Raw genomic sequence first — 26,568 nt, forward strand, 5'->3', positions numbered from 1 at the left:
ATCATTAATACAAATTCAAGGTAACCATTGCAATTATCAGGCATGGTTCATATAGGTTGGGCAAATATAGGTTGTGCATGCCTATTCTGAAAATCAAAAATGTATTCCAAAATCCAAAACTTTTTGAGACCTGACATGATATCACAAGTAGAGAATTTCATACTTGACCTCATGCGATGGGTCACAATGAAAGATTACCTTTAGGCTTCAAGGTGAATATGAATTATCAATGAATTTTGTGTCTAGAGTTTAGTCCCATCCCCAAGATATCTCATTATATAAGTGCAACATTCCCAAATCCCAAACACTTCTGGTCCCAAGCATTTTGGATAAAAGATGTTCAACCTGTATGATCTTCAGTGAAGAAATCCACTTTCAGAGCTTCACAAACTAGACCAAAGAATTTTTTCTAAACACCATCACATCACACTTTCAGAGTTCCTGATTCCCATATGGACTTTTTTCTTCTTCTTCTTCTTATTTGCTAGAGTTATTATCATATGACTTACAACCAATAGCACATGCCTTTAAAAATAGGTACAGGTCTACGAAGTTGGATTTCATATCCCCACCTTGAACTGTACCATTCCATAATCTGTCACTTGCTTACAGCTGCACAATATTGGACCAAGTACCATCAGTGACACCATTCTGGAGGTGGGCTGGCCATTCTCTGCGCGGGATGAGTTTCTCCTTTATATTTTTCATATTCAAACTCTGGGACCTCTGCGGTGTCAAACAAGTCCTGATATCAACCCACAAGATATAAAGGTGAGAGCCTGGTCTAATTCATAGCTTTATATACTTTTTAATGGTAAGGAAAAAGTAAAAATGGCTGCTTGTTTAAAATTAAAATAGCAAAGTAATTTTATGTTGCTTCAATGATCATTGATTAGAGCTTTCCTTTCAGTTTTCTAGTTAAGCACCAAATTTAAATGTCACTCCTAAAAAACTTAAATTTTCCTAGGTTTTATTGCTCGTAGTAACTTGTGATTTATTTAGCCAATTTCAATATGCATCTATTATGTAGGGTTTGATGAGCAGTACCACCAAATCAAAATCATTAATAGATATGTCATGTTTTGGAGAATTAGTACAAAATTCTATTTTTGAAGTCTATTTGGTATATTTCCATAAGACACAAGCATCTTTGCCAGAAAGGGCTCTTCCAGCTGTTGTCAATAGCAAGTGGTAAAATACAGGAATTTGCCAAAGGCCTCTTGACTCCCTGAAAACCCCCAGACTGGAAGCTTATAGAGAAACCTAGAGCAGCAGCATGCTGCACCTCTTAAATGCTTCCAAATCACCTGGGAGTCTATTGAAATGCAGGGTCTGGAGGACCCCGACATTCCACCTCTCTGCAAGCTCCCACCTCCTATGCACGTGATGGTCTGCTGGAGTTCATTAACAAGGAGCTCAACTGTACAAATAGCTGATCCCATCCAGATTAAGACCCAAATTTGGCTTAGGTTCCTTCTGGGAAGGAAAGGAACAAATTAGCATAAACCCTAGAAAATGTCACATTTGTATGAAAACAAAAAAACCAAAAAAATTGGTTAATCAGATGGTGTCCTCAGAAGACAACTTTATTTAAGAACAGATATTCCCTTAGTAGCTACAGGGACACAGTAACTATGGGGCAAGGGAAGGTTTCTTGAAAATTTTATTTGACTTAACCATCTGGGACAAAGGGCAGCTTTGACCCTGGGCCCAGGCATTGGATCACTGGGAGTCATAATAGGCTTTCTGTGTCAACTCATATGCCTCCTTATTCAAAGACAGGAAGACAAAAAGGAGACTCAATGGTAAAGGACTTGTGGGGCAACAGTCTCTTTCTTCATGGAGAAACAATAATAAGGCCACTGGTATTCCATAAAGTTATTTGAAATACTTGTCCCTAGGATTTTCCCCCATTTCCTTTTTCTTCACTCTTCATTGGGATAATTTTAACATCCTAAGAGACTGTAGCTCCTTATACAATAATGTCTTCAAATATTATGTATAACATTGAAGTATTTCAAACTTTTTCATGTACTTTTTTTAATTAAATTTTTTATTTGTTTTAATTAGTTACACATGACAGTACAATGACCTTGACATATCATACATTTGAATCAGATGAGATATAATTTCTCATTTTTCAGAGTGTACAGGTTGCAGAATCATATTGGTCATGCAGTGACATATATACACAAAGTAATAATAATATCTGTTTCATTCTACTATTGCATATTTTATTCTGTATTTTTCATGTACTATATTTTGGTCATGATAATGCAGAAAACTCCTGTCTCTGAGTGCAATGTTTAGTTTATATCTGACACTATTTATATATGTTTGTATATATTGTGTAACTTGTTTAATATTCACTATGTTGGTTGTGAGTTATTTTTTTTCTTTGTGGCAATTAAACAATCACTTACAGTGACTGGAATAGTATTAATAGATAACTTGCTCAAATGTTGACAGATTCATGAAAACCAAGAGGTAGTATATACTAAGCACCTGGTATCCAGTACTTCCCACTTATTGTGTAAATACTCATAGATTTTCATTAAAAATCTGTCCAAAGCTAGAAATTTTTTTAAAAATGCAACCTCTGCTCATTTTCTAAAGTCCTAAACTCCTAAAAATTGAATGTAATATTTGGTAACAATATTAAAATTGCAATAGATCTCTAAAGTAACTAATTAGAATAATATATGAATTCTTAAAATTATGAATTTAAGGAAAGGTTCAACAACATTACTTAAAGTTTCTCAAAGTATGTCTACCTATATTTAATATATGCCCTGAAAATCTAAAAGATTTTTTATCAATAAATAGATTTTAAAGTTGATAACCAGTATATTTCAAATCAGTGGCTATAAACAATTGAAAACATTTGAAAATTATTTTTCTCTTAAGATATTAAATAATTTCTTGGTCAAATTGCTACTAATTCACTTGGCAATTTATTTCTTCTCTGGAGGCTGGACACCCCAGCCTCCAGAGCATGAGCTAAAATAAATTTTCTTTTATAAACTATCCAGTCACAGTTATTCTCTATTAGCAATAAAACGGGCTAAGACCATTTGCGGTACAGTTTCTTTATAAGGAGAAGGACAGGTGGCAAGTCCTCTGACACATCTGTGTTTGCGAGCAGTCCAGTTTCCACACATCCTTCTGCCTCCTGAGGACGTTCCACACACCACTGGACCAACCCTCCAGATGTTCCATGGCCTGTCATAGGGAACCTTCACCCCGACTTTCTGAAGCCAAATGATTTTCACAATTCTCCCACCACATTCTCCTCCTCAGCCACTTAGTTGATTTCCCTTCAACCAAATCTCTTTCGCCAATGTTAGACACGCATCTTAGCCAATTTCATCTTAGCCAATTTCTTCCTCCCATGTATATTCTCACTTTTGCTAAATTATTACTGAAAAGAGAGCTCTCCTCTCTTTTCAGCCCTCTCACAGATTTCTAAAAAACCTTATCATAAAAAAGAAACTATCCAGATTTTCTTAGAAGCATCTTCTAGGTCACCCACTTCAAGGAACCAGTGCCACCAATCTAAAGCCTTTGGAATGTCCCAGATATCCCTTAGAATCTCCACAAAGCTTCCACGGACTTTCTAATTTCCCTCTGATTAAACTTATTTCCACCTAAATATCAGCATTCGATAGCATATACTTAACACAATGATTTTTTTTTTACCCTATTTTTTAAATTATTCATATGGCCACAGTCCTGGATACTATTATTTTTATTGCAAATACACAGTTTTATGGCATCAAAACCATATTGAGGCTTAAGTAGGCTTTTTGTGGACTGGCTTGAGAACTGAACTACCATTCGAAATATCATTTCTAAAGAGAAATGCATTCTGAATGCCAAACATCCAGCCCAAAGCTTTCTGAAATCCAACCCATCTACAAACGGAAGAAGTGTTCCAAATGCAACATGAGGCTCAAAGTCTTCTCACATAAGCCTCAAAGTCCAATAAGTCCCTAACAGGGTTCAGTTTTTATAACAGTAACTGGTACAGTTTGGTTATCACCCAAGTTACCCAAATGTCCCCCAAGTTTGAGGAGGAAACACTAACAGCATGAACTTTCTAACCTGTGACTGCTTCAGGAAACAAGGGGCCAACTTATCAGCTCATCCACACCTTGATTGCTCAAGTTGGGAGCATCAGTCACTGAGTTGGGGTGGGGCAAGAGTGACCACACACAGATGCTGTTAGAAGTCTGTGTACTTTTTTATTTGAATGCCTGCCTCCCAGCAGGCTTCGGTGAGACTCATTCAACTTGATTTGTTGACACTGTTCAAATCTCAGAATCTGAAGTAGGTAGAAATATGGGTGGTAATGGGGTTCAGGAGAAGATGAGCTATGCAAATCCTCATTTTTCTACCTGAGAAAACCAAGACCCAGCCAATGTCCGCATGGTGGTCCAGAAGTGCCTTGGGCTCACTCTCTTCTGCTTTCACTCTGGCCGTCTGTGACATGGTTGCTGCCCTTGGTTTCTGTTCCCCCAGGATGGCTTCCACCTCCTCAGGTTCATTCACCTGCCGTCTGTGACATTAGGGACATTAGCAGACATCCATGCAGGTTCTGCCTCCAAGCTTCACCATCTTAGGTCAGAGGAAGAAGACTGTCATGTGGCAATTTCTTCACATTCTACCATTCAAAACATTTTGAAACATTCAACTGTCTGCAGCATTCAGACCAATCCATTAAATCTAATTTGTTCCAGATCCTTCTTGGAATCAGATTTTAGAGTTGAGTAAAGTATTTCTCAACTATACTAAAGACAGTAAAATAATTATTTCAAACTATCAATTTTGTTATTTTGGTGGACTTTATCCTGGGGTTTGGAGAAGCCTTCAAACACACTATGATCTTTTGATAAGATGAAGTTGAAAATGTGAAATCTACTAAGGAACCAAAAATTTCATAAAGAGTAAAGGATTTCTTTTTTTTTTTCAATTTGGCAAGATTTGTGATAAACAGTGAGAGAGAAGGGGAGAGGAAAGACTAAGGAATGTGAGACTGTACCTCAGAGAGATAGATACTCAAATGTAACCAGTGTTAAGATCACAGCACATTCTGGGTCTAACATCAAGGAAGAAGAATCCTGAGATCAAAATGATCTGACGGAGACACACTGGAGAGAGTATAATGTAAGAGAAAGCCCTCACTGTTTATAAGAATTGTCTTTAGGGCCTGGGAAGCAGGAGGTTGCCACTGAGAACTAGGCTTTTCAACAACACCAATCCCACAGGAAGCCCAAATTACAACCAGATAGCACAAACATGGAGTGCAGAGACACAGAACCCGTCCATTTGTCAAGGATTATAGCCCTGCAAATCGCTTTTTAGAATCAAGTGGGCCTGCAGACAGTGGCTTGGCAAATTTGCATAGTTTTGTCTTATCCTTATGAGTACTTTCTTCTTGCCCAACTGCCGACGATTACTGGTTCTCATTAATTCAGAAGGCCGTGACCCCTGTCAGTTCTTAAACAACTCTCCCTCGTTCTCTCTCTACTTAAAAATCAAGACAAAAAGGAAGATCATTTCTTCTTTCTTTATGTTAGCTACTGATTTCTTTTTATTCTTTTTTTAATCATTTTGGGAGCCTTAAATATTTGCAGCCCCAATTTATTTCATAGCCAGAGCATTGTTTGATGTCTGTTACTTGCCCTGTAATATGCTCGGGCTTCTGCTACAAGCTCTCCTTCTTGTGGGGGTAAGGGGTGGTCTATTCAAGAAAGCAGTACTGAATTTAATTTTCTTCTCTTCCAACTGTGATGCCATAGTGACAGCTACCACTAGCTCCTGGGTTTGTCTACTCCATCCTATCTTATGTGTGCTTTCTTCTGAGAACATTTCTTCTGACAGAGGAATTTATTCACCTTTTACTCTTTTTTAAAATTTTTTTTTTGGTACCAGGATTGAACTCAGGGTTGCTTAACCACTGAGCCATATCCCCAGCACTTTTTTGTATTTTATTTAGAGGCAGGGTCTCAGTGAGTTGCTTAGCACCTTGCTAAATTGCTGAGGTTGGCTTTGGGCTCGAAATCCTCCTGCCTGAGCTGCTGAGATTACAGGTACGCACCACTGCACCCGGCTTTTACCTTTTACTCTTAAGAGTGCCTGTACGTCAAATTCTTGGCCACCAAAGAAATATACCCCTTGGGTCCCATTTCTTTTTGTCTATCTTCTCTTTGAGATAGCCCTCAGGTATGTGTGTGTGTGTGTGTGTGTGTGTGTGTGTATGCACATATATGTGTGTAAATCCTTTACTCTTTATATGCATATATATGTATATACAAACACACACACATGTTGGAAGGCTATCTCAGGGAGAAGATAGACAAAAAGAAATGGTTCCCAAGAGTATATTTTATTTGCATATCTATATCTATATATCTATATATATATATATATACACACACACACATACTAGAAAGACTAAGGAAAGACTAAGGAATGTGAGACTGTACATCAGAGAGAAAGATGCTCAAATATAACCTGTGTTAAGATCACAGCACATTCTGGGTCTAACTTCAAGGAAGAAGAATCCTGAGATCAAAATTGTGTGTGTGTGTGTGTGTGTGTGTGTGTGTGTGTATCTTTTTAAAGGGTTATTTGCCAACCATAGAAAAATGATATGAAAGTACTAGTTCCTAAGTTAAGTATATTCATGCCATTCAAGCTAACCTAGTTTCTGCAGCCTTACGGGTGGGGACCTAAGCCCATCAACCCATGTATATTTTTAAATGCAAAAACACTATGTCCAAGACTAGGAAAAGCTCCAATATTACCTCTGGAGTGAGTGATGATTCTTCTAGTATGCTTTGCATGAACTTTTCAGGAGGAAAAAAAATGTTTTTTTTTTTCTTTCCCCACAAACTCTTAACATTTGCTTAATTACAAAGTACATGGACCCATGGACTTGTCCCCACTTACATTTAATTACAGACCACGAAGCCCATGAGAACAATCTACTGTTTCTTGTGTGCTAGGAATACCTAGCATCCAAAGACAAGTCACAAACAAGAAAAAGGTAACTCACATGGCTTTGGTTTTCAGCCCCTATCTTCCGGTGTTACACGTCCGACTGCATTGCACATTCTAGCCTCTCAGTATCCCTTTGGTCTATAAATTAAAACCTATGCCAGAGTGAAGAGTTATGAAAATAACTCTTGCTGGGGTCAAATTTGGAGTAGCAGCTGGAGAAACATATTTACTAAGAATTATTTCCTCATTGCAGAACAAAGCCATTGTCATTTGTTCTGAGGCAGCCACTGAAGTGTTTACCAGCCGCTCCTCATAGCATTTAATGTCTGCCTAACAGGGTGCTAGGAAGCTGGACTCTTCACTTCCAGCGAGTTCAGATTCAGGAAAAATATGGGCTGTGGGTTCATGGCTCCAAATGTTCCTCTTGAAAATGGACTTTATTGTTTACATTTCTTGGATAACTTCTTCCTTACTTTTTGTCTTGTTTTGTTCTTTGAAATAATTTCTGGAATGCCATTTGAGAAAACTAGTTTCCAAGCCACTTGAAGACCTTTTGACCACAGTGTTTTAAGTGTGGTATTCCACCACTTGTAAAATCCAAGTGTTACCAAAAGAAAGAACTGTGTCCCACTGACCCCTGTCTTGCAAAGGACTTATTCTCTAGCTCAGAATAAGCCCGGTGTTTTATTGAGAGACTGTTACAAATATTTGTGAATGACACTATACCCCAGTAGAATATGTTCCTTATTTCTATACAAGTTGTACCTGATGAAACCTTGCAGGAATTTCTTGCTGTTGGGCTATTGTTGATAGCTAATACTGATTGAGGTGAATACTGATGTTTCTAATACAATCATGGGCTGTCACATGGGAATAAAGAATCTTTCCCTGGTTCATTCCATTACCTCTTCTCTGCAGTTTGGTAGCTACAAAGTTCATTGTCAGCAACCTATAAAAATAAAAATAACACATGGTGGTTCTAAAAGGGAAAACAACACATACATAGGGTATATGATAGAAACTATCATACTAATTAAGGATTTCCCCAATTCTCAATTTCCTTTCCAAGCTCAACTTTTTGGATTAATGGCAGGAACTGCTCATGGGACAGCCAAGCTCATGGGAAATTCTTCTCTTCTGATAATCTATCCTTTTCATTCTCCTCAATGGCTACTCCAGACCTTCCCGACTCTTCCTGTCCACTGTCTCTCACATTTACTACCAGGTGATCTTAAAATGATCTGTTACCCCATCATAACCCCTGGCCCCTTGCCAGTCCACCCAGCCCCACCCACCTTCTAATCATGTCTCATCCATTCACGACTCCTCTTCATCACCTTCAGAGGAAGGGCAACTGTTCCTCTAGCTCCTAGTCTAATTTTGCCGCATCAAATGTCTCCCATTTCCTGTATATCCTACCTTCCCCTTTCTACTGGTTCCTTCCTTGGATCCTGTAAACTTTCTAAAATTTCCTGCAACTGTAAAACAAACAAACAGCCAAATAACACTGCCCTGTGCCCTCTTCCAGGAATAGGCCTCTTTTTCTTCTATTTACAGCTAAACTGAACTTGCTATCCCTACTTCATTATTTCTAATTTAATTAGAATTTTTAAAACTTTTCATATTAAAAAAAAACCTAAATATCCATCATAAGAATATATCAGGCAATATATTGAAGGAAATTTTATACCTCTAGTGGTGTTCCCACCCGTTAACTTTTATGTGTTCTATTAACTTAGGTTTTATATTTTCATTTTTCATTCCTATAAGGGTTGCACTGTATATTGCCAATAGATAAGAATATTCTTTTAAAGTTCCCAATGTCATTGTTATATCTGAAATGGAAATTGGCAAAACTTCCCTGATATCTATCATCAAGTCTCTACCACTGGTAAACTTTGATGACTACTCTTCCAGCCTTTTTCTATTTATAGATACATAGAATAGGTATGCATCACTTTTTCTATTAATAAGTACAGCTTAATTACATAATGCTATAGTGTAACCTGACTTTCCCCCTAATACATGTATCTTTCTAAATTAAAATATAGTTCTATATTGCTTTTTAAAAATATCTAGTCTTGTATACATGTATCCTAATTCATTTAATCAATTACTTACATTTGTCCATAAGGTTTAGATTGTCCTTTTTCCTCTGTTAGACATAGTGTTGCTAGGAAAATTAATGTTTTGTTTTGCTACTTTATTTGGAGGACAAGTTTCATTTCAACTCAGAACCATTAGAAATTATTTTAATGAGAGTAATAGAAAGATTTAAACTTATACTTTTTCAAATAATTATTTTTCCATTCACTCTTTAGCTACTGCAGTTTGATTTTTGCCTGTACCATCAATCAAAGGGCATCCATGATTTCTTTTGGGGGCGGGGGGCTGGGGTTGTACTGGGGATTTAACCCCAGGACAATTTACCACTGAGCCGCATCCCCAGCCCTTTTTATTTTTTTTATTTTGAGACAGAGTCTTTCTAAGTTGCTCAGGGCCTTGCAGGGTTGCTGAAGCTTTGAATTTGCAATCTTCCTGCCTCAGTCTCCCAAATCACTGGGATTACAGGGATGTACCACTGCGCCCAGCCATCTATGATTTCTTAATCAACAGATTTTTTTCTCACCCTTCTTTACTACCTCTCAGCATCTCTTGGCATCCTTAGTTGTTTATTTTTGCAATTTTCTTTTCCTTGGGCTTCTTTAAAACCACACTTTCCTGGACTACCTCTTACATCTGATTTCCCCATCTGAGTTTTCCTGGCTGAATCTTCTTTCTCAGCCTGTGTGTTCTTCCTGGGAGGTTGAATATGACTGTGCTTCTCACATACATGTTCTCACTGGGCAACTTAGAGCAGTTAGCAGAAATTGTGGTTCGGTTTGATAGACACTGACGGGCACCAGAGCAAGCATGTGCAACATGAAACAGGTCAGGCATTAGCCAGGTGCAGCTCAGGATGCAGCATGGTTCTGCATACTGGAGCGCTGGATGTGGGCAGCTCTCAGTGAGAGATGAAGCTGAAGAAGGCAGGCAAAGGCAGTGATCAGTGGGTAGAGACTTGTACAAGTCATGCTAGGGAGTGTGGACTCGACTCTTTCTGTCTATCCAGTAGATTTCTCCAGATCCTTATGACTTACCTTATGTGGTGCATCCTACATCTGCAATGTAGAAATTTCTTTTTTCATTCCATAGAGCTACGTATATTAGTATTGCTTCCCTTCCATGACCTGAAGGAAAACCAGGTTAAAGAAGACAGAATTCTCAAGATGGAAGTGGGGGGTGGGAGGGGAAGAAAATGAGGTTTGTATAGTCAGTGCATCTCAAATAAAGAATGTAAATAGGATATTATGTGTTATGTATTGGAACTCTCAAAATATTTTTTTTTCCCAGCCATTGGATGTACCCAGCATGAAGCTTGAGATAAAATCACCAGTTCTAGAACACTTTCAAAATAAACTCAGGGCTGAAAACAAAGCATCGTGTGCATGGGGCATGCTTTGCAAAAGTCATTTTCACTAGGACATGGTTCTCTCCTGAGGGACACTTCTCCCAAGCACTGGAATGTGGGGTGCAGTCATGCAAACATGAGGCCCTTGATCACATGGGGTTATTTTCCCTCTTTTCTGCTACCTCAAAAGCCATCTTTCCACCCTGAGTTTTGCCAGCTCCAAATATAATGAGAGGAAAGTAACTCATGTCTGAAAATCAGCTACACATTTTCTAGCCTTCTGGGGAAATTGCTTCTGCTTAAAATCTTATCCTTACAAGACAAACTTCCCAAGAATGCGTTTCCCCCATGCTTCATGAATTCCTGTAACTGGAGAGTGGAAAGGCTCATTCCTTGTCAGTGCAGGTCATTTTGCTGTCGCACATCTTGCTGGTAAATCACATGTCTGAACCCTCCTATGAATCCGATTCACTTGGGAGCGAAAACTGCCTAGAGTTCAAGGCTAATGAAAGGTAACAACTGTTAATGCAATTGTGTATGTTCTCTTCCACTTTCTGTTTGCAGCCTGCGGCCTCCCCAGAGGACACCCCTGAGCTCAGTGCCTTTCTGCGAAACTCTACCATTCCTCATCTTGTCAGAAAGCGGGATGTGCCTGGTGTCCAGCTCCACAGGCAGAGTCCCACAAAAATACTGGTGAGTCGTCTCTGTGTGCATAGATCTGAAGAGAATGACTGGACCCGTCAGAAATCCCAGATACAGAGGGTTTTAACTTCAAGTCTTATTTGCAGTCTCCTCTGATGCTCAGATATGCCTGACATATTTTGGCAGTACATATTGTAAGAAATGAAAGTGACTTTTCTGTGAGGATCAAGGAGCATTTGTGATATGACCTTTTTGTTCTTCTAAACCTGTCTTGGAGGCTGCTTTAGAGAAATAAGGATGAAAACATCAAATGCGACCTTTAATCCATTTTAAGGACATGAAGGTTCAGTTGTTAACCTATCCACAGAGAGTCTGAAGTGAGCTTGAAGGAGGGCTGTTCATTCACTGGGCCCTGAGAACCTTCCTGTCCTAAATCTCAGAGTCCTCTGCCCATCCAGAAGAGTAGGAAATGGTGTGTTCAGACTTCCTGGGTCATAATCCCTGTAGCGTCATAGTGTTAGGGTCCGTAGTTGCTCTAGGTTGAGCCTAGGCTGGACTTTGCAAGACTTTACAAAGCATTCATGAGTCAGTATTTTTGATGCAGTTCTCCTACTCACCCCAATGTTGTTTTTAGAACTTTATCTCCTCACAGGAACATCCACTGCTCCCCTGACCATGTGGCAAAGGCTAAAAATGAGCTTCAAGGAGCAATTTAGCCCTGTTCCACAGAGCAGTTCCATAAAGAGTAAGACCATACAAGCACATCTTCCAGCCTTGCACATGTAATCACCCCAGAATTCATCATCCTGGGCAGAGACACTTAGAGGATTGGGGTAGGGACAGGCCTAGAACAGTGTCCCAGCACTTGGATGGTACAGGGATTGGGTAGGTGCTTCCTGCCCCACAGCTTCAGTACAGAAGCTCAATCAAAGATGCATTATCTTGGGGTGGCGCTCAGCCAAGAGCCATAACTACCCAAAGCCAAGAATAGTCAATCCAAAGAGGTTAGCAAAAGGGAGAGACACTTGGCAGGTGGTCTCAAGGGCAAGAAAAGAATAAGGAAGAGAAAGCAGCATTTGAGCCAAAGAGGACTCTGTAGTTATTTCTACAGGGGCCACAGTCACCTTCCTTGCTGGTCACGAGCCATGAAACACCCAGATCCACACTTCTGGTCCATGTTGGATTCACTCCTGGGCTCATCCAGGTACCGCTGGGCTCTGGCCCTTGGGTAATCTTCTCTCCCTACCTGTTTGCTCTGTTGAAAACCCATGAGGATAAGAATATGTTTAGTTTCCTTAGTATTTTTTCTTCAGGGTATAGCCCAGTGCCTGGCTCATTTGTTGAGCAAATGTATGAATGACACAGTGGATGAAGTTATCGTGGCCACTACTAATAGCTTTTAGAGTCACCTCCAAAATGCTCTTGGTGTGACATTCCATCTGAACCCTCAATTCAACTCTAACTAAATATATTGCAAGCAGTTAAAAAGATAGTGATGATGGAGACTCAATTCACTAGCCCCTCTACCTACTGAATCTGAAATAAAATGACTGTTATGACAATGAACAGCTGCTTGGGGGAATATAATTATTTGAGCCAGTTATGAAACTGTGATAATTCAAAATAGCTGAAGGGAATGAAACTATGCTTGAGGAATTGAATCCCTGATTTTAGCATTTGTATGACTGGAAGAGGGGTAATAATCAGTTGAATTCACAGAAATGAAAAATTGAAAGTTAGCAAGGAATTTCAGGAGATAAAGCTTAGAATAATGGTAGGAGTGAAGGTTATTGGACTCCTCAACTAAAACAGAGGATGCACTGGATACATATAGCATCATTCTTGGCTAAATTAGAAGAATCAACTACATGCTAGTACATGTTGAGGAGGGCAGAGGCAGAGAAGTTCCAATAAAGGCCAGATTTGGGAAAGATACCTAATGAAAACCCCCTACCTGCAGGCTCCGCTTTTCCTTGAGTTCTGAGTCCAGATCAGTTCATTCAGGGGCCCTGTCTGAGCCAGCCACGTGCTGAGAAGCATGCGAGCCTTGAGGAAGATAAACAGGATCCTAGATGGGAAACTGGAGAAGTCCTAAATTGACTTCCTTTCTGTTCCCACCCTCCTATACTAACTTGGAATTAGTTTATTATTGTTTTTTTTTTAAAGCAGAGACAAATATTTCTTTAAACCCTGGTAATCCTAATCATTTATTTCAGTTCAATAAAGTAGGATAATGCCGCAAAGGATTATTCATAGTCCTGAGAATTGAACATGTTACCCAGCACATCGATAACAATTTATTAGTGTTAGTAAACAGCCATCAAAGAGAGGGTGTTAGAGTGAACAGACTCAAATCCCAAATCTCTAGTTCATTGATTTAAAAAAGCGGGGAGTGGTTTCCAGAGCCTTAATTTTAATTTGGAATGAGAAAGTTCTGGAGATGGACAGTAGTGATGGTTGCAAAACAATGTAAACATATCCAGTGCCACATATATGCTTCAAATGGTCAAAATGATGCTTTAAACATATGTTTCAAACACTCTGGCATTCATTTATTTTATCTTGACATTAAAAGTTCAAACATGGAAGTGGACAGAAAAGCACAAGCAAACAGGACAGTTAAACTGAGGTCAAGCAAGGAGTGTTTGTTAAAAATAGAAGTGCCTGAAATTACATAGCAAAAAGCTCTAATTGGCAGATTATGATTCAAGTACCTATAAATTTTATAACCGTATACTATATACATGCCTGTCCCATAAATTTATACAGCTCTGTATATTGTCATTAAGGAAAAGCTTCCAGGGTGAATAATGAAACAGAAAACAATGATTGACATCTGCAGAATTCTAATATGTACACTACAAATGGGAAAAGCCCTTTGGAAAAACCAATGTTCAAACCCACATAGAACTAACCATGTGAAAAATAAAGATTCAGATTGTTTTTGTTTTTCAAATTTCCACTTCTGTGTATGTCTCATGAGTACACTGAGGCAAAGGAGATCAATAACTTAAAATTCTTCTGAAAATTGTGTGCCTTTGTGTTGTAGAGTCAAATATTTTTCCTTCTATTGTTTCTTATTAAATATTTTGACATAAATTTTAACTTCTGAATATCATAGAAGCTTACTTGCTCATGGATGATTGCCAAGGCAATCTTTCTTTTCCTTATCTGATTTTAATTCATCTTTTATTCACATTTTCCCTTATAGGATCAAAACTTGCAAATCATACACCTCCCTATGTCCTCAAGTCAAAACAACTCTGGAGAGTGATTATGCAGAGTTTATTCTAAAATCAAAAGCTAAATAAGACCTCCCACTGTTTTTGTTTGGTTAAAAACAACTTACTGAATCACATTTCTGATTAGGAATTTAAAAGTGCAAAATGCCAACATCCTGTGTTGGGATCATAACTTCCAATTTGCATAACATTTTTTGTATCTATCACACTGAAATCTAATTCTCCTCCACCTAAGACTATATTTGCCTTTCTCATCTTGTTCTCCTGCTGCTTTTGTTATTATCACCTCCTTCTAATCCTCTCCAAACTTTTCTGTCTTCTCTTTCACTTCTCTGATTACAGAAACCTTATCTTTCTTAGTTTCTCTTGAGCATTTGATACTATTGGCCACCTTCTGGAACTATTACATGCCTTGGCTTCCCTCCAAAAAATTCTCTCATGGGTTTTGTCCTACGTTCTGTTCTGGCTAGCCCTGTCTTAGAATAATTAAAGGGACATCTCCTCTTCCCATCCTTAAATGCCTTTGTACCTCAGATGTCCATCTTCTGGACCTCTGCTTTTCTCCCATTGATTTTGCTTTTTCAGGGAAATTTCTGGCATAACCCTATCTCCAATCCTGCCTAAATACAGCCTGCCATCTTAGCCCTCCCTTCTTGCAGTCAAGACTTGAAAGGTTTGCCTACATGTCTGATAGCCATCCCAGTCCCAACCTGCTCAAAACTCTTGTCTCCAAGACCACACTAAATGTGCCTCCTCTCTAGCAGTCTCAATTTTAGTAACACCAGTATGGATCCTACCAGTACCCTTCCACCCTCTTCCGATACAAAGAGCTCCCTCCACTACTCTCTCTCCTTTATTGCAAACTCCAAATGTCTATTCTACTTCCTAAATTTCTCTAAAATTCACCTTTCTGTCTTTATTCTCAATGCCTCTGTTCAGGGCCTTAGCATTTCTCATTTGGGCTCTTGCTACAAGCTTCTTAATTATCCTCCTGCCTTCAACTCTATTTTTTTTTCTCAAATACCACCTATCTCTCTAAAACACAAACCTGATCAGGGCCCTTGATTTAAAAACTTCACACCAGTTCTCCAGTACCTTCTGAATGAACTCTAAGCTCCTTAGCATAAGCAGTATTGTTTACTACCTAGATTTTCTTATTTCCATCTATCCATCTCACCCCTATGTACCCTGCCCTCCCCTTTCCTGAGCATGCCCTTCCATTGTTCAGAAGAACCTTGTGCCAGTCACCCCATTCTTCCAGGTAACTCTCACTCTTCAAGGGCCATTCCACACATCAGCTTCTCCAAAGTCCTCCAACAGAGCTAGCTAACCAGGATCAAAATCTCCAGGGAGGTCACAACAGCCACCAACTGGCTTCCCTCTTGCCTCCTGAGGGTGGGATTAGCAGTGAGTAGCATCTTAATTGTGGAGCATAAAAAAATATAAGCGTCCCCATGAGACCCAGGAACTGCAGAGCTTTGGGATCTCCTGCTTCCATCATCAGCACCTCAGGCTCCAAATCTAATGGTACAAGGATAGCCCAGTTACCTATATTTGGAAGCATCATGTACAAATCTGACCTTACCAAAATTTATTCTGATATATGTTACTGATTGCTTAGTTTTTAGAGAATTCTTTGTTCCTAAAATTATTCTTATGGTAATATGTTCTTCAAGTTATTATGTTATTTATCAATTTCATTAAAGTGAAATGCTTCGGTCAAGTACTTCACATAATGTTCAATAGACTTATTTGTATTGGGAACCTGTAGTACAGTGTTTGAGACATGAAAAATGAATAAGGATAATCCCTAAGATAAATTCAAAGCAGTGAGGAAATACTCTGTAATGCAAAAAAAAAAGAGTGCATGTATGATGGCATAAGTTGGTGTGAACATACTGTATGTACAGAGATACGAAAAATAGTGCTCTGTATGTGTAATAAGGAATGCAATAAATAAATAAATTTTTTTAAAAAAGAAGTATCATTCTGTACATTGGCACATAGAAAATGGGCATCCATTAATTTTCATACTGGAATTCAATCAGAAATATGATTGATAAAATATTATTGGTTTGATAGGTAAAATGTCATCATAATGAACACTTTCTAGGATCATGCATCTCATATATTCAGAGTGACCCATTATAAGTAGGGAAACCTAAGGAACTGGTTAAAAACAGCCTGATGAATAGAATTCACAGAAGGCCCTACTCCACAACTAGGAAGTCTTTTGGGCAGAGAGAATCATGTTATGAAACAAATGCTTATCAATAGGTCAATAATTTTGAGTCTCTGAGATTACGGACTTGGGAGCTTCCTCTGTAGCCTTCTCCACACTTGCTCAATATAGCAACTAGTGGAAAGAATGTCTATAAGAAACATCTTCCCAGGTTCTGAGTAAATGAAACAGAACAATGCATTGACTATTTCCAGAAGATGAGTACTTAGAACAGAACTTGCATTTTATGAATGTGCATTTCTCTCTCTTACCACTGACATCCATGCATCATTACCACTAATAGTAATGATTGTCCTTGGTTGTTTCAATATGTCTGTTCTTTCCTTAAATTAAATTTGCAGATAAGGTAATGACTTCTGAAGAAATAAAATGGAAATAAGCAGACTTTAATGTTGATTCTCTACCAGCATTTAAAGATACTGCCTGTTTTAGTCAGATTTTTCACTGCTATGACTAAAAGACCCAGTCGACACAATTGTAGAGGAGGGAAAGTTTATTTGAGGGCTCACAGTTTCAGAAGTCTTAGTCCACAGAAGTCTGGCTCCATTCTTCAGGTGAGGCAGAACATCGTGGTGGAAGAGTGTGGCAGAGGAAAGCAGCTCACATGGTGATCAGAAGCAGAGAGAGACTCCACTCTCCAGATACAAAATATATACCCCATAGCCACACACCCACTGAACCACTTCCTCTAGCCACACCCCACCTGCCTCCAGTTACCACTCAGACAATCCCATCAGGGATTAATTCACTGATTAGGTTAATGCTAAAACCCGATCACCTCCTCTCCAAACCTTCTTGCATTGTCTCACATGTGAGCTTTTGGGGGACACCTCATATCTAAATCATAAAACTGCCCCTGTCTTTTAATGTGCTGTCCCTGATGTTGGGTTTTTTGTCTTGTTTTGTTTTGTTGCAGAATTGTACAAATATCGAGTGTTTGCAAATCTCCTGTGTAGTGGGACGACTAGAAGGAGGAGAGAGTGCAGTTCTCAAGGTCAGATCTCGACTGTGGGCCCACACGTTCCTCCAGGTAATAAAATAAAATATATCTACATACCATTCACTGGAACCTCTTCTCAAAAGTTCAGTGGGAAGTCTTTTCAAAATAAATTTTTAATTTAAATATTTTTAGATTTTCTAATTTTAATTGTTTTTATTGCTGTACTAGGGATTAAACCCAGGGCCTCCCACATGTGAGGAAGCTTCTACCATTGACCTACATTCCCAGTTCTTAATATTCTCACCTTAATTTTTAAGTTTTTATCATTTGCAAAATTTTTAATTTAGATGTTTAATATGTTTAAATTTGAAAATTTTCATTGCTTCACTAAAAACATTTGAAGGAAATTTCTGTGGAGGAGTTGAGGTCATCTTTCCCTGCAGGTAAAGATGATTTAGCCACCCTGAGGACCTAAGACCTTCAGTAGTAATGTAGAGTCAAGCAAGTATTTTCACTTGGCTCACCCCTATCTGCCCAGTGCCAGGTATACAGTAGGTCTCCCATAAATATTCGCTAATGAAAGGATGGCGAGTATGGAAACACAAGCCAAGCCATGTGTCCAGAAAAATAGAAAAGAGAAAATCAATTTAAATGGGAAAAAGGAGAGTGTTCCAGAAAGTTCCTCAGATCATGTGATCCTCCAGCACAGGCTCCAACCATAAAAGCATCTCAGCAGAAACCCTGGTTTGTGGAATTTATAGATTGCTCTGTGCTTTGCCTTATCTTTACTGTGGGTTTCTCTACTGCTCTGGATAAGTCCATTGATTGTCTGCATTTTAAAAGTTTAAAAATCTCTTTTTCAGTAATAAAATGAAATTCAACTAAGTAATTAACTAACTACCATATTTTAAGACCTTATTAATAAGGCAGGGTTCTTCTTTAAAACACTAAATTACAACTCCAACCAAATCTGTGCATTCTTGCTCAGTTTTTTAAGTACTTAAAAACTCACCTGGTCCATTGTGCCACTGAAAATTCTTTTGAGCCCACCTATAAACATAGAATTTTATTTCTCTATGTTTTCATGATTTCTACCATTTAAAATATGTCTCTCATTTCACAATTCTTTTAATTTTGTCCCCAAAACAAACAGGAAGAAAACTAGTTACTTTTTAAAGGTCATTCGGACACCTTTATTATCATCATTATCATCATCATCATCATCATCATCATCATCATCATCTTTTATCGAAGGCAAGGCTATCATCTCTATTAACATGTTGCACTGGATTATCCTGCTTTGTTGGAGTCATTCATTCGTTACAGGAGACTCCACAGCACTGCCTCACATTCTGGCATTTCCCCACTATCCTACAGTTCATGTCACAAGGAGGTTGTCACCCACTTGTGACAACCCAATGTGTCTCCAGACATCGACAGTTTCCTGGGGACAAAATCATCCCCAGGTGTGAACCACTAATCTTTTTTTTTTTTTTTGCCAAACCATTATTTATATGTTCACTCAACAAATATTTATGGAGCACCTACTGTGTGCCAGGCACTGCCTCACAGGGAAATATCAGTGAGCAAAGTAGATGTAGCACCAACCTTCACAGAACTGTCCCCTCAGCAAAGGAGTTGGAAGTGACAAAAGCATGCATAAGCCTGTTTTAGACAGAAATAAGTGCCCTGAAGCCAGTGAAACAAGGTCGCGGGATAGAGTGGGAAAGGGGGCTGCCTCTATAGGGAATGTGGGTGCAGGATCTCAGGAGCATAATGTAGTTCAGTCTAGTACAGTAATAAGCAAAACTAAACAGTTCATTGGTAAATCTAAGAGAAAATAAGTGAATAAAAACACAAAATTCACTAGAGTAGTAAATATATCCTGAGTAGGGGCCAATCAGGGAAGAATATAGAGAATGTTTCAAAGTACTGATGATGTTTCACTAAAAAAGGTACGTGCATGTTCATCCTGGATTTTCCCTATCACTATATGTTGTAAAGGATGATTTGTCTTTGCCCAATATTCAATTGAACAACTTTCATTCAAAGGAAAATACAGAAGGACTGAGACAGTTTGGAATCTACTACAATAGTTCAAGGGAAGAGGAAACTAAGAGCTCTTTTACAATTTTATAGTCCTGACTGTATTAGTTACCTATTGTTGCATAAAAAAATTCCCCCAACTTGGCAACTTAAAATAATAAGTATTCATCCTTTCACCCTGAAAGTTAGGAATCTGGCCACAGCTTAGCTGGGTGCTTCTGGCTTGTTATCTCTTCACTGAATGATACAATTGAAATGTCAGTGAGGGCTGAAATCAATCTGAAAGATTGACTGGGGCTGAAGGACCATCCACAAGATGGTTCAAGGACATGCATAAAAAGCTAGTGATTGATGTTAGGAGAGCCAGGTCCTGCTCCGTGGACCTGTTCAGATGGTGCTGATTGAATGCCCTCCTAACACAGTGGTTAGCTTCCCCCAAGCAAGCCAGGAGAGAGCAAATCTTGCATGTCTCTTGTGACCTAGCCTTGGAAGTCACATTCTGGCATTTCTCCAATATCCTAAAGTTCATGCGTATCACCCCTGTTCAGTATGGGAGGGACCCACAGACAGGTGTGAAATACCAGGAAGCAGGAATCACTGGGGCCTCCTTGGAGTCTGGCTACCCCAATTACATTAACCAACTCTTTACTTTTCTACTTTTTTAAGGTGAAACTTAAAGCATAAGTCATAAATCCTGTTCTTTCTCTAATCAAATGAAACTAGAAATGAATGATACTATCATAACCAATATGTCAGTGCCCTAAAAGCTGATGTAACAACCACAAGCTGATTATCTTCAAGCTACAGACACTGACCCCCTCAGTCAGAAGTGTAAAACTAAGGTGTGCACAGAACCGGTTCCTTCTGCACACAGTGAGGAAGAAACCATGCCAGGCCCCCTCCTGGCCCTTGCTGGCTGCCAGCCATATTGGCATCTGGTGGCCTACAGACACATCACACCAGTATCTGCCCTGTCTTCATATCACTTCCTGCTCCATGTCTTTGTGTCATCTCCTTTCTGTCTCTTCTGAGGACATTCATTGGATTAGAGCCCATCCTAATTACTAAATGCTCATCTCTAACCTTCCCTTAACTACATCTGTAATGACCCTCATAAGGTCATGTTATGAAATTCTGGATGGCCATGACTTTAGGGGGGACATTATTCAACCCCCTCTAGTCATCAATCCAACATTCCCACTAAAACTTTGCTACTCCATTTTGCCACCATATTTTAATTAATTAATATAGTAAGTGTGCTTTTTTTTTTTTTTCCAGTACTGAGAATTGAACCCAGGGTCTCTGGCTTGCTAGGCAAACTATCTATCACTGAGCTATATTCCCAACTCTTTTTAAATTTTATTTTGAGACAAGGTCTCCCTTAGTTGCCCAGGCTGGCCTCGAACTTCTTCTCTTGCCTCAGCCTCTGGAGAAGCTGGGATTATAGGCGTGTGCCATCACACCCAGACAATACACTGTTTAAAATGTCACTAACCTTAATAGTACAGGGCGAAGAGATTAGTTGGGTTTAAGGCATTTGGGGTATAACTGTTTTCTTTTCAGTTCATTACATACTTTTAAAAATATACTCTCAGGTACTTCATCACTAATCTTGGGCAGATTTTCTAATCAGAATAAAGTTATGGTGACCCTTTTGTATTTTTGGTAAACACTGGCAAAGTGTGTTTTTGAATTTTATTTATTTTTATTTATGTTTTTGGTACTAGGGATTCAACCCAGGGTGCTTAACACATCCCCAGCCCGTTTTTATATTTTATTTTGACACAGAGTCTTGCTAAGTGGCATGGGGGCTTCACTAAGTTGCTGAGGCTGGCTTTGAACATGTGCTCATTCCTGCCCCAGTCTCCTAGTCACTGGGATTACAGGCATGCGGCACCACACCCAGCTGAATTTTATATACACACCTTCCTCTGTGAAAACTACCCATAAGCAAAGTGGTAAAAACTACATGCATACATTAGAACAAGTTCTAGGAGCCCTGACCCTGATTTCCTCTGTTTTTGCTATCTTTGGTAGATACTGGGTCAGGAGGCAAGAGCCTGGTGCTATTCCTGACTAGCTCTGTGAACTTTCATGGGGCTTTTTTTCCCCATTTGAGATGAAGGGATGGGGCTAAAGGCTCCTTTTATTCCTAAAACTTTACTGATGTATGGGCAACTCACATGGAACCGCTCCTAATAAGTTATTTATAATGTTTATTCTGCTTAGCTTAAGTCAGCAATAACTCGGCATGCTTTATTAATAGCCTCTTTTGTATTGTGTTTACACTTAGGTTGACTCAGAACAGACTATACCTAAATGGTTCTCTAAACTTGAAGAGCAGCCAGCCAACCTTTCCAAAGAGATATGTCTGCAAATAGCAAGGTTTCTATTGAGTAATCACCACACAACTAGGCGCCAGGATAGTAAATGCTTGTGTGTGAATTATAACTTCTCACAGAAATCCTGTGGGATGCATATTATTATGATGATGATGATGATGATGATTAGCTGCATTTTACAGATAAGCAAGCTGAGACTTGACCCAGGCCTTCTCTAGGTCAAGTAACTAGTAAGAGGAGGAATCTTTGAGTTTTTGTCCTATGTATGTTACCTTGCTAAACTGTTAAGAGATTTCTAGGTGAAAACTACATGCTGTAGATTTTACATCATAATTGCAATGCTACAGGTTGCTAAACTAACTCTTCTGTTAGACTACTGTTCTGTAACAACTGTATAGATATTTTATAAATACTATGTATTAAAGCTTTTTAGCTTTTTTTAAGAATACAATAAATTTTATAACATGCCATTTCAGAAACCAGTACAAATATAATTCTTGAATTATATTGCCCAATATAATAGTAATAGCCACATGTGACTATCTAAATTTAAAGTATTTTAATTTCAATAAAATTAAATATTCACTTCCTCAGTGTCACTAATCACACTTCAAGTGTTCAGGGGTCTCTACTCTTAACTCCTCTACAAGACTGTGCAAAAGCATTTCTGCCCTTGAAGAGAGTTCCACTGGGATGCACTGTTTTAGAACTTTAGGGAAGTATGTTTCCCTTCAAACTTATAAGATTATTTCATATAGTCAATTATCATATCTATGAATGAAGATTTGGACTGTGTTGAATACTAGCTTCCTGACTTTTATTATATCCCCTGATAAGGTAAGAATGAGGCCCCCTTTTGTTTCATGATGGTATCATCTGCTGCCTCGAAAGGCAAAAACCTTTGTCAAAAATCCACTTTTTACTAAGTGCAGCATTCCAGGTTTGAGTAAACACAACCACCTCCTGCTCTCCCCACTAGCCAGCAAGGACAGCAAAATGATGTGATGTTCAGACTGAGGAGCAAAATGTGTTGGCTTTACTTCAAAGCTTGGATGTAATTAGGGACTGTACAAGTAAACTTTTGGATTCAGAACTGCTTAGCAAATAAAACATTGAAATTTTGCTATATACAATGAAAAAAAAAGTGGGGGAGATTACATTCTTTGAAAGTTAAATTTGGAGGGAGTCTTCCTCAAATTTATAGCTGACCCAGGAATGTGAGCTCCTCTAAGGCAGGAAGAATGTTCTGTCTTTGACTCTCCCAGCAGCCGTGTAGCACCTTGCCCAGGGAAGCTATGCCTGGCATTGCAATGGTTGAAATACCTGTGGACAAGTGCTAGGGTTGGCTGGGCCATAATGTATTGACTATTCATTCAGAATGAAACCAATCAAGCTAACCAGGAAACAAATCATAACAAATTATCCTTCTTGGTCTAATGCTGATAACCTTGAAAGCAGCCAATATTCTGGCAAAGTTAAAAGCATGTCGCCAGAAAACATGAACAAGAAGTGGCTTGAAATGTCCTCTCTAGAAATGCACCTTGACTGCTCAGTTTGAGACACAAAATACAGCTGAATGCATGAATAATCCTAGGGGATCCTCTCTGCACAGCTGGAAAGGTCTTCAGTGAGGAGCTTTGGGTCATGTTTGCTATGACATTTGACTTTTCTTCCAAATATTTTCCACCTTGTCCTGAACCCAAACCACAAGCTGGTCTGGTTCAGTGACTTTAGTAAGGACTTCTTGTCTTGTAGGCAAAGAAGTGATCATTTCACTTTCTTACTTCTCTCCAGTGAAACACTTCTGGCTGAGATGATAAGGTTCTCAAATTGAGGAGAAAACCTTAGCAGGGGTTTAACAATGTCAAAAAGTAGGCTTCCTCTTCACTCTGAGCCACATCCTCATTCGATTCTTTTGATCCTATGAGGCAGACAATCCAGGATACCAAGTGACAGAAACAAGTCCAAAGGGTCATTATTGTCTCCTTATTCCCTGTCCAAGATGATGATCAGCACTATTAAGTGCTCTCAGCATGGTTTCCAGCCCTCAGCCAAAGGTCAGGTAGCTTCAGAAGTCTGAGCAATGCAAGACCCTCCCCACACAGCTGTCATAATTGATTTAAACTCAACTGGGGGAATAGGTTTTGAGAATTGTCTCCTTCAACCAACATCTATGCTCCTTAGCACAACCAAAGGACATATTTAAATGGATGAGGCATTGTGCTCCCTTTTATTTCTTTTGCTGATACAGAAACTGAGAACCCTCCTGGATATCCAGTAATAACCTGTTGCCTTGTTTGATACAGTTTCTACCATTGAAGCAAAGCATAACTCTTTTCCCATTATAAGGAAATGAGAGGCAAGTTGCTTGCTATTTTGTAATTGAAAAATGCAGAAGCAAGCATGCACTCCAAAGAAGCTTTGCAAAATATTCTACATCTCAGAATGTTACATATAAATCTTTGTGTCATTTACTTAACATTAATCTGTTCATTCCCTTGCCTTATAAAGGAAAGTTTAAACACAAAACTTTATGTTAAAATGTCAAATGGTTTCTTGAAGGGACTTTCATAAAATTTAGAACTTTAAATGAGATAAAAGAAAGCATAAAAAAAGATAAGTTTAAAAAAAACTATTTTCACCCTATAATAATTCTAAGAATGAAATTATTAATGTCCCAGTGATAAATTGTCATGTTAGATTTTTATTGTTTAATTATCTTAGGTATACATTTTTAACACTAGTTTCTTCAAAGACTAAACAACAAAAATTATGTCATTTCAGAGGTATTGAAATGACATAAATTTGAAAACTATAATTAGCCTATTCAAGTCATATTCCACTTTTCATAAATAATACGGGCTTCCTTAGGTTGCTCATTTTCCTAATGACACAACTTTTCAATCAAATAACCAGAAGAATGACTCTACCACTCATATTCCATCAATTTGCTTAGAATCCCTCTGCTTTTTGCTGTTGCTTCTTATCTAAGGGTTGGAAGAGAGGTGGATTAGGGAACCCCAAGCCCATGCAATCTAAAGGTAACTATGCACTTCTCCTATTACTTTGAGCATGACATCATACTGAAATGAGGGAGAATGCTTTTTCCATGAAAGAGTTATCATTACAACCCTTCAATTGAGGGTCAAGTAAGTATTTCAGTCTACATGTTTCCATTCTATGTGTGACATTCTATTCCAGAGGTCAGCGGAGTACAAACTGCATCTTCATTTTCCTATTAAATAAGACCCAGTGTTTCTTATTTAAGAAGTTCCTGGTAATGGAGGGACTGGCTAAACAGTAAGTTGTTAGCACAAGGAGTCAAACCAAATAAACTGCATCAACATTCTGAAGTCTTTCCAGGGAAAAGGGTCACTTCCTGGGGTACCAGAAAAACTGGCATGAGTCACCATGTGTCTAACCACACCAGTAGCCCAAATTTCTATACTTTCACAGTTTCTGCTTATTTCAGTATTTCAGTCTTGGAAGCCTAATGCCAGAGAGGAATGCATTACTGCAAACTCTCTATATATTTGTATATGTTGATGTGTGTGTGTATATGTATACACAGACACATAGTATGTTGAGGATTTTTAATAGTTTTATCACAAAATCCAGAAGGAGATAAATATTTTCTTCCTCCCTAATCCAGGCTAGAAAGTCTACCATTCATGGTTAATGCAACTTGATGCATTATATTTGTTCTATCCCTTTGTAAACATACAAATGGGTCAGAAAAAAAGTTTTTATTTTAGCTAATCCTAAATGAACCCCTTGTCCTGTGATTGTTGCTTAAAATGGAAATTTCCTTTATAATTTAAAGTTTCTCCAGCAATTTCTTAGGTTTTGTCTCCTCACAAAGCTTAGCTCCTGGGAAATGTTGAGTATTTAAACATGGGCTCATAAAATGGAAATGTGTTTTTAAAATAATTGTGGAGAAGGAATTAAGCAGTTCAAAGGCAGGAAAGGGAGAGGTTTTGACCTTGACAGATATGCTTAGGTACTTAACCAACTCAGAAGCCTCATCTCCTCTCCATTTGTTGCCAAAAATTTTTATTTGTACCATTATTGTAAGCAAACCATTGTGTGAAAGTACATAATAGAGACAGCCAGTGGGCTTACAAACCACAGTTTAAATAATGCAGTATGACAGAAAGGCAGGCATTTTTCCGGGGATTAATAGCTATCTGGGGTAAAAAGAAGGCCCCAGATATCGTCAAGGAATATTAAACAACCTGGTTTGTCAGTCCTCAATCAACTCTAATATGGCAGTGATTGCCCTTACATGAGTAATTGCTGGATAGGAGATTACTTTTAATGTGAGAATATTATACTTGTTTTGTAAAGAGCACAATTGAAAGCACTCAATTTTAAACAGGGAATCAATATTGTAACACTGCCCATAATTATTTCTCATAAGTTAAATACGCACCCATGCCACACCTTGGACCTATGATGCAGAACTAAGATCTTTGACATCAACACAGCTGATCATGGCCTAATAACACACATTTCCCATTCCTTGGCACTCCAGGGAATTTTTTTTAAATGACAAAGATGCCTTTTTATTTGCCAAGGATAGAAGAAATTTTGCTTTTGGAGAATTTAAAACAAAGAACAAGCTGATGTAGGAGTTTCAGTCTTTACAGACTCTTTGC

General features: G+C 38.6%; 1 protein-coding gene across 1 annotated transcript in view; it reads left to right on the plus strand.

The window, feature by feature from the left end:
• Window positions 1-26,568, plus strand: part of Itga8 (integrin subunit alpha 8) — a 168,056-nt gene that overhangs the window by 122,965 nt on the left and 18,523 nt on the right. Inside the window, exons 25-27 of the mRNA XM_076873117.1 lie at window positions 613-771; window positions 11,021-11,149; window positions 17,499-17,612. Of these exons, the coding sequence (XP_076729232.1) occupies window positions 613-771; window positions 11,021-11,149; window positions 17,499-17,612 (402 nt within the window). The remainder of the gene's footprint in view (window positions 1-612; window positions 772-11,020; window positions 11,150-17,498; window positions 17,613-26,568) is intronic.

This window comes from Callospermophilus lateralis, chromosome 13 (genome assembly GCF_048772815.1).
Source record: "Callospermophilus lateralis isolate mCalLat2 chromosome 13, mCalLat2.hap1, whole genome shotgun sequence".
NCBI lineage: Eukaryota > Metazoa > Chordata > Mammalia > Rodentia > Sciuridae > Callospermophilus > Callospermophilus lateralis.